Source organism: Patiria miniata, unplaced genomic scaffold (assembly GCF_015706575.1).
Source record: "Patiria miniata isolate m_02_andy unplaced genomic scaffold, ASM1570657v1 HiC_scaffold_2, whole genome shotgun sequence".
Classification (NCBI taxonomy): domain Eukaryota; kingdom Metazoa; phylum Echinodermata; class Asteroidea; order Valvatida; family Asterinidae; genus Patiria; species Patiria miniata.
In genome coordinates, this window is record NW_024037058.1 from 7912136 (window position 1) to 7921506 (window position 9371).

At 40.8% G+C, this 9371-nt stretch overlaps 1 protein-coding gene across 3 annotated transcripts in view; it reads left to right on the plus strand.

Moving 5' to 3' along the window:
* LOC119726262 (ABC transporter B family member 1-like) overlaps nucleotides 1–8471 on the plus strand; it is a 32159-nt gene extending 23688 nt beyond the window's left edge. For 2 of the 3 annotated variants that reach the window (XM_038197892.1, XM_038197891.1), the window contains exons 7-14: nucleotides 192–415; nucleotides 2074–2170; nucleotides 2477–2706; nucleotides 3465–3591; nucleotides 3881–4014; nucleotides 4641–4811; nucleotides 5399–5521; nucleotides 5921–8471. In XM_038197892.1, coding sequence (XP_038053820.1) covers nucleotides 192–415; nucleotides 2074–2170; nucleotides 2477–2706; nucleotides 3465–3591; nucleotides 3881–4014; nucleotides 4641–4811; nucleotides 5399–5521; nucleotides 5921–6115 — 1301 coding nt within the window. In that variant the 3' untranslated portion in view covers nucleotides 6116–8471. The remainder of the gene's footprint in view (nucleotides 1–191; nucleotides 416–2073; nucleotides 2171–2476; nucleotides 2707–3464; nucleotides 3592–3880; nucleotides 4015–4640; nucleotides 4812–5398; nucleotides 5522–5920) is intronic. The other variant, XR_005270816.1, reaches the window with a different exon arrangement.
* Nucleotides 8472–9371: the final 900 nt, after the last annotated feature.

The following is a 9371-nucleotide window of genomic DNA, read 5'->3' on the forward strand; positions in this document are numbered from 1 at the left end:
CATTTCGGCATTGAAGCGAATTTTGTGACATCACGGCCAGAATTTGCGCTGCAAATTCCCAAAAGTTGAACACTTTTTAACCGCAGCGAATTTTGACATCAAAGTCGCTTCGCATTCCCATCAGGTGTGAATGGACGTTTAGACATATAAATTATTATTATTATTTTTTTTAATCTTGAAATTGTTTCCAGGAAATTTCGTGAAGGACATCCGTAAGAATTTCCAGGACGCCCTCGGCAGTGCGGGCACGGTCGCAGAGGAGTCCATCTCCAGCATACGCACCGTGCGCTCGTTCCGCGGCGAGCCAAAGTCGCAGGCGTCCTACGACAAGGAGGTGGCGCTCAGTTACAAGTACGGCAAATCGTTGGCCGTGTTGACCGGCGTCTTCAATGGGCTTATAGGCATTATATCCCAGGTGTGTACACCAAATCTAAAATTTTGTTTCAGAGCGATGCAGAATGAGGGCCGATTTCAAACTTCTGGGGTAAAAACTTTCATGCTGGTAAAAATGTTGAATGTGCTTGTTGGAATCACTGTTCTCCTTATAAAAGTATATGGTTTCAATGTTTCAGTTTTACACTGCACGAGTACATACTGCTGTGCTTAGAAATGTGACCGATTCCTTTCCATTGCCACACCTCTGTAGAAATTTGTGCGGTACATTTTCAAATAATTTTTTATTTTGATTATTCCAGCTTGGTCTTAATCAAATAATTGAATATTTGAAGTGCACTGATCGAGTTTTACATGCCCCAGCCTAAACAGGATTTGCACTTGCCTGCACCTGCACCTGCGCCTGCTTTGTCTTAATCAAATAATTGAATAATTGAAGTGCACTGATCAAGTTTTACATGCCCCAGCCTAAACAGGTCGCCTAATCAGGATTTTTGCGTGCCTGCACCTGCTTGGACTTGATCAAATAATTAAATATTTGAAGTGCACTGATTGAGTTTTTAACATGCCCCAGCCTAAACAGGCCGCCTAAACAGGATTCGTGCACGCATACACCTGCGCCTGCACCTGCTTGGACTTGATCAAATAATTGAATATTTGAAGTGGACTGATCGAGTTTTACATGCCCCAGCCTAAACAGGCCGCCTAAACAGGATTTGTGCACGCCTGCACCTGCGCCTGCACCTGCGCCTGCTTGGACTTGATCAAATAATTGAATAATTGAAGTGCACTGATTGAGTTTTACATGCCCCAGCCTAAACAGGTCGCCTAAACAGGATTTTTGCGTGCCTGCACCTGCTTGGACTTGATCAAATAATTAAATATTCGAAGTGCACTGATTGAGTTTTTAACATGCCCCAGCCTAAACAGGCTGCCTAAACAGGATTTTTGTGCGCCTGCACCTGCGCCTGCACCTGCTTGGACTTGATCAAACGATTGAATATTTGAAATGAATTGATTGAGTTTTACATGCCCCAGCCTAAACAAGCCGCCTAAACAGGATTTGTGCGTGCCTGCACCTGTGCCTGCGCCTGCACCTGCACCTGCGCCTGCGCTTGGACTTGATCAAACGATTGAATATTTGAAGTGCATTGATTGAGTTTTACATGCCCCAGCCTAAACAGGCTGCCTATTCAGGATTTGTGCGTGCCTGCACCTGTGCCTGCGCCTGCACCTGCACCTGCGCCTGCGCTTGGACTTGATCAAACGATTGAATATTTGAAGTGCACTGATTGAGTTTTACATGCCGCAGCCTAAACAGGCTGCCTAATCAGGATTTGTGCGTGCCTGCACCTGCGCACGTGCCTGCGCCTGCACCTGCACCTGCGCCTGCACCTGCGCCTGCACCTGCACCGGCTTGTCAAATATTGGCTTTCGGTATGCATGTAAGTGTAGCATTTGACAGCCAATAAAACCATGCAACTTAATGTAAGATTAAAATAACTTGTAGGATTAACTTAGAGGTTTTTCAATCATCTCCTCGAGACCACTCACATTTTGGAATATTTGAATAAAACAATTTGCTATTCGTATATTTGGTTGATGATGAAATATTCAAATATTCAGTATATATTCAGCATAGCCCTAGTTTATCATAAAATGAATGTTCTTGTGATACAGGGAGCGATAGCCCTAGTACTATGGTACGGTGGCAAGCTTGTGCATCTGAACGTGACAACCGGAGGCACGCAAGGTATCAGCGTGGGCATTCTGACAGGTAAGATTGCATATATCCTAAAAGGCCATTATCCAAATCGCGGTTTTCTTTCCATCTTTGGCTTCATTTCTTGCTCAACAATCATTTTTTGTTGTTGAAACACTCCAATGTGGATATTTCGTATGAAAAACCCTATGTGTTCCAAAACATTTTATAAGCCCGATGAGCAGGGGTAATAATGATGTTGCAAAACGAGCACCAATTTAGACTTTGTTATTTATCATATTGGATTTTCGGAAATACTGGCCTAATTTGAGTACAATTTGACAGTGTTTTTTTTTTTTTGTTATTGACTGCCCAATGTAGCCTTCATGCTGTACACGCTGAACGTAGCCATGGCGTTTGCCTTTCTGGCCTCGCTCTATGGGGATTTCATGCAGGCGGTGGGCGCGTCCATCCGCATCTTTGCTCTGATGGACCGCCAGCCGGAAGTCAGCAACGAGGGCGGGCAGCACCTGATGGAGTTCAACGGGGAACTGGAGTTCGAAGACGTCCATTTCAAGTATCCCTCCCGACCGGAAAATGAAGTACTCAAGGTATATGAAATCCCTCCCCCTCCCCTTTTTCTAAACCCCACCCCTCCCCCTTACCACTCTGAAACCAATTTTATGAAATTTAATCTCAAGGATAAGCAAAGTTTTGGATGCAGATTTCACAAATTGTTGAAGTTTTCATTCACAAAATTGCACAGGAAAAATGGTAAATGTGACTTACACTAAATTATGACAATTCAGAAAATTTTCAATTTCAAAAGATTATTTCCGCCGTTCTTGATAGGACCAAGAAAAAGAAAGACTCATATAACGTTAAAGCCTTTGCATTTTTCCCTGAAAAGCATCCAAGACCAATTTCCCCTCATGGAAACCCCTGGCATTCCAAGTGGAATATTCCAAGTGCCCTTAACAACCCATGCTTCCCATTGACATGGGTGATTCCAATGATTACTTTCGGGGGGTGTCTCTGAAGGGGGACATGAGCTCCTTTTTATGTTTAACACTAACCCCATTGGCATTTTTGTTGACAAACATCATTTCGCTACCCCTATATTCCAAGTGGAACATTCCAAGTACCCTTGTTAACCCATGCACTCAGTTAACTTGGGTTATACAATGTCTGGTTCATAAGGGGGTGTCCTTCAGCATGAACCTAAGCCAGGCCTTGGCATTTTTTGTTCAGAAACATCCGAATGAATATTTCCATGCAGCTACCCCCTATATTAAAGGTGGAACATTCCAAGTACTCTTTGCAACCCATGCTTTTATCATACTCGGGTTGTACCAATGTCTACTTCCAGGGGGTGTCTTTCGACATGAAGCCAGGCCAAGTCATGGCTTTGGTCGGTCCCTCCGGAGGCGGCAAATCTACGATAGTCAATCTCATCGAGAGATTTTATGAACCTACCTCCGGCTCCGTCAAGCTTGGTATGTCATCGATTTTTACGTCTCACTTTCTCTTTTCATTTCAGAAAATCATAAACTCCATTTAAAGCATGAAAACAAGCCTGTCTCAAAAATTCATTGCCTGTTCCATCATGTGTTGTGTATGGCATTTTTTTAATCAGTGAATTTATTTTAATCACATTTTTGACTGTATATATTTTGAAGGAAGTATGTATTTCAATATTTGTGAATTTGTAAAATATATATTTTGTCTGATTTTTTTTTAGGCAAAGTGGGGTTCATAGCTAAATTTCTCCACATTTGTACACAGATGGAGTCAGTCTATCCGAGCTGGATCCGATGTTTTTCCGGCGAAAGATTTCCATGGTCAGTCAGGAGCCGTCCTTGTTTGCCTGTTCCATCAAGGACAATATTGCTTATGGGAAGGATGCAACAGATGAGGAGGTAAGTTCAGATACCAGACCTGGTTTTAGCATTTGCAGATAAAGCCGAATTGACGGATTTCCTAATAATTTGTAAGATGATGTAAGAGTCGACCTGTATTAGACTTTATCTAGCATTGGCAGAGGAGGAATTGAATAGAAATATAGCCTTATAATGGTTAGAATGAGGATGAAGTGCGGGTACCGGACCTGATGGTATTGGAAGGATGGGCCAAATAGACAGATTATTGGTGAGATAAGGTAAGCGCAGGTACCATACCTCATTTATCATTGGCAGACAGGGCAAACTAGATTGTTACCTACTTAATGGGAAGGATGAGGATGGAGTACGGGTACCAGACCCAATGTAGTATTTGCAAGGAATGCCAAATAGACTGATACCCTGATAATATGATAGATGGAAAGCTAAGCGCAGGTACAAGACCTTATCTAGCATAAGCTGGGAGACAAAATAGATTGACACCTTGACAGTGGGTTAAATATGTGAATGCGGGTACCAGACCTCATCTAGCATTATCAGCGTTGGCCAAATAGGCTGATTCCCTTATATAGACTGATTCCATTTTAAATCATTTCTTAAAAAACAAGATTCAAGAGTTCAATCTCTGGATTTCTCTCCAATTTTAGATAGAGCAAGCGGCTAGAATGGCCAACGCCCATGACTTCATTACGTCATTTGAGGAGGGTTACAAGACCCTGGTAGGGGAAAGAGGAGTTCGTCTGTCGGGAGGCCAGAAACAACGAGTTGCTATCGCGAGAGCCCTCATCATGGATCCTAAGATATTACTCTTGGATGAGGTAAGGTGAAGAGGTTTTGAATGGGAAATGTTGGGTAAATCGGGGTAGATGGAATATTGCTATAAATCTGCTTGACTGAAATTGCTCTGTGACATTGTGTGCTACAGGTTTTAGCTGTTCCAGAGGGCCAGCCTAGCGCCTTCTTTGCATCAATCTCACTGACTGACTGACTGACTGATTTACTGACTCGCTCCCACTTGTGAGCCGGGCAGTGCTATCGTATAGGATTACCCCATTACACCTATGAATGGGCTAAATCCGGCCCATTGTGTAGACCAGATGCACGAAAAGACTTCCAGTGAACAGCCATTCTGAATCAGTTGAATAGAATGTTGTATGCTCCATGACCAGACTTATTAGGTTTGCCTAGTCTTGTTTAAGCTGATTTTGTAATCCTGATCAGGCATGCAACTTTTCCTCGGATCAGCTGATTTCCTCTTGTTTTACTTCCCATGTGTGCCATTGACAATAGAAAAACGCTGTACAAAGTCTGGGAAATATTTGAATTTCCTCTTTTTGGGGGATTTCCCAGTTGCATGCCTGCCTGATGGCAAAATAACTTTCATGTTTCTGCTGCTTGTTTGTAGGCTACCAGCGCCTTAGATGCAGAGAGCGAGCATCTAGTACAAGAAGCTATCGATAGAGCCATGGTGGGACGGACGGTGCTTATCATCGCTCACCGACTATCCACAGTCAGGAATGCGTCACAGGTATGTCAGTACATGCAATAGGCTAGGGACCCTTTTAAATTTGTGTACATATCTCACAGTGCTTGTGACCGAGCTACCGTGGTCACCTGACCAAAACGTTGCAATCTTATTGGGCCTGTTTGATTGATGGTCTGGAAGGGGCTGTTGCTTTTAACCCTAACTCTCCAAGATCCTTTAAAATCTATTAGTCTTGGCAATTTTGGCACTCGGACGTGAGAAATTCCAAGGCATACTCAGAATTTCACGGATCAGGTTGCCAACATTCCCAAGACTGGATTTGATTCATCTCCTTGATAGAGCCATCTACCTCCACGGTAGCTTGGCTGCAATTGGTGGTGTTTAATAGACAATTTAAATCAAGAACAAGAGTCATATCTGTCTTTTATATTCCCCTTTAAGGTTCTAGTCATCAACCACGGCAGGATAGCTGAGAAAGGAACTCACGACGAACTAGTTGGTAAGGGCGGTATCTACAAGAAACTGGTACTTCGTCAGTTGAGCGCAGCGGGCGGGGCCATCAACACCATCCCCGAGGATCTGATCCTTGATGACGAAACCGATGAGGTCATCGAGCTGGCGAACGGCTTGGACTGAGAACTGTTGGCCTGGCAACCTGAGACAACCTGAGCTACTTAAGTATTTTCTTCTGTCAGTGTTGTAGTCCATTCAATGTAGTCCTCACAAGTCCATCAAGTTAGTCACAAGTCAATCACAAGTCCTCATAATTTCATCACAGGTCTTCACAAGTCCCTCTCAAGTCTGTCACAAATCCTCACAAGTTCAATACAAGTCCTCACCAGTCCATCAAAAGTCAGTCACAAGTCATCTGTTAGTGTTGTAGTCAAGTCCAACACATGTCCTCACAAATCCAATACGAGTCTATCAAAAGTCTATCGTAAGTCCAACACAATTCCTCACAAGTTTATCTCAAGTCAGTCACAAGTCATATTTTGATGTTGTAGTCAAGTCCAACACAAGTCCTCACAAGTCCATCACAAGTCAGTCCCAAGTCCTCACAAAGTCCATCACAAGTCCGTCACAAATCCTCACAAGTCCTTCACAAATCATCGTTTAGTGTTGTAGTCATATCCAACACGAGTCCTCAAAAGCCCATCACAAGATAGTCCCAATCCAACGCAAGTCCAACAAAAGTCCTCACAAGACTATCAAAAGTCGGTCACATGTCATCTATTAGTATTGTATTCAAGTCCGACAAGTCCTCACAAGTTCATCACAAGACAGTCACAATCAAACACAAGTCCTCACAAGTCTATCACAAGTCCTCAAAATTCCAACACAATTCTTCACAAATCCAACACAAGGCCTCACAAGTCCTCAGAAGTCCATCTCACATCAGTCACAATCCAGCACAGTTCCTCACAAGTCCTCACAAGCCAACACAAGTGAATCTCAGGTTGTTCAGCTCCAAGTCAAGTCTCCAGCTTCTCAAATGAAATTTGACAAAAGGTATTCCTTATTGAACTTGTGAATTGGCATGAGATTTATCGTTCATTTTATTATGCATTGTACTATTTCAATACGTGTATTTTTACTTTTGATGGGGTTTCAAGGCAAAATTGGTGTTTTTATGTTAAATGTATTACCATATTCATAAGCAAGTCAGTGATGTCATCTTTGGCAGAAGCCATGGCCGTACGCTGCTCGAGCAAAGTTGCTAGAATTTTGTTCAATTTTTGTCAATCTTTTTAGTGTTTCCTTTTGTCAATTCAGATCATAATGATGGCCAGTGATTTTGTAAATTCAATAGCAAAATGTTAAAAAAAAGCAACATCATTGCCAACGAAAAGCCTAAACGGATATAAAAGGATGTGTCAAATATGGCATCACAGCCCTCGGGTGTCAGAAAGTAGCATAGATATTTGTAAATTTTTGAAAGAAAGTGAATTTAGTTATTAAATATTCAATCAATGGTAGCAATGTGCCTGCGAGCTTTCTCTCTGTATATTACAAATTTGTTGATTATTAGAATTTTGTTTTAGTTGTTTTATACTTTTATTCTTTTTTTATTGTAAGGGTTGAATTGTGCGTATAAAAAAAAATCGCCGAGGGGATAATTATGTCAGAAAAGGGGTGTGGCTTAAGGTTTAAATACGGGGAGGTCAGTCAAACTATGAAGTGGCCCTCTCATGCTATTTTTGAGTTTCACCCTTAAAAAATATATTTTGTTTTTTTAATTGCCATTTTTCTAGCGATACAAATGTTATTCATGTTTGAACGAGACATCAGAGAAAACAATGACTACACAAATTTTTAATTGTTTCAGGCCTACTTTTTATATGTTATAGGCACAAAAGCAACCCAAAATAAAAGCGTTGAAAACATCCAAAACAGACAAAAAGGAGCCTTTTCCGTTTATAAATAAAACATACACGTTGGAAAATTTGTTTGGAGAGAAAAATAAAATTGAATATATGTTTTTTGAAGACCACTGGTAGTGAAACTTCACACACTTAAAAGAAAACGGTGTTGGATAGAATTTGCATCCCAATAAGTGTGGCCCAACTATAGTTGGTCTAAGATAATGTTGAAGATATTTAAAAAGAGACCAGTGACCGAGTATTTTTTTTTTTTGGCCTTACATTGATTACGTTGTGAAGATTTTATTGTAAACATTGTTTAACTAGTAGTTTTCAAAATATATTTTCTTTAAAACTTCAGGTAGAGATTTTTGTATTATGTGTATTCTTTGGGATCACCACTACTGTGTCAAAAGGACTAAATTTAGAAAATTTAAATTGTTTGTACAAATTAATTTTGGTTGGTATTATTTAAATGCAACTATATTAATTTACAAAATATAATTGTAGGCTGAAAGAAATTATGGCACGTTCTTTAAAAGAACATATTTTTTTGTATTAATTAAGAGGAGCACATTGTGTTTGAATATTTTTTGGAATAAATTTCATTGAAATGCAGTGTGTGACCCATACCAAGTTTCGTGGAATTCCTAAGTGGAAAATTTTGCCGAGCAAATTTGCTTTCTTATAAAGCGCCATCAAACCAGACCCAACCGAAGTCACCCAATCACAAGTCGCATATGTAACACGATAAGGCATATACGCATAGGAGAAGACCTTATGAACTAGCACTTTGTTTACATGTGCGCACATGTAAACAAAAGTGTGATGTCATTAGGTCTTAGGTCAATTTAAAGTTGGTAAAATGTAGCTGCCGGTTTTAAAGAGCAAAATTATGCTCAAACTGAAAGCAGGGAGTGTACCAAAAACCCTGTGAAATTCGTCCTCCTGAAATGGTATCATTCAGAAGAATTGAAGATGGTTTTAAAAGTGTGCCAGCTGGCACACTTTTTCTACATATGTTAGCAACGGAATCCTGTTACAAGACCTGCCTCCCCACAATGTGTGTTTTCTCGGTTTTCTCGAAATGTTTAGTATCCACTGAGCTGAAACTTTAACGGGTTATAGTAGTGCACTCTACTCAAGATTAATTTAAAGCAATTTTGTTGTTTCAAATGAAAAACTACACAAAGAGCAAATAATCCAAATAGATAATTGTTTACAGTGGCATCTATGACAAATTTATTTGCTGGATTGTAACTTTATGTCAAAATATTTTCTTCTGAAGGTCCCAAATGTTAAAGGTTAGGTAAGCATCGGAAATGTGTACGGATGGGAAGCCTAAACTGATCCCCACGTTCGGTGGACAGCACATCCTAGCAGGAAAACATCAGGAAATACACTAGTTGTTATCTCAAAAGGCAGAATCCGATGCAGCAACAGTAAAGGAAAGTTGGCAGGCTAAGGTCGCGAGGTTGGGTAGGAAAAATATCCCCTATTTTCTACACTGTGCATCACACTATATTAATTTA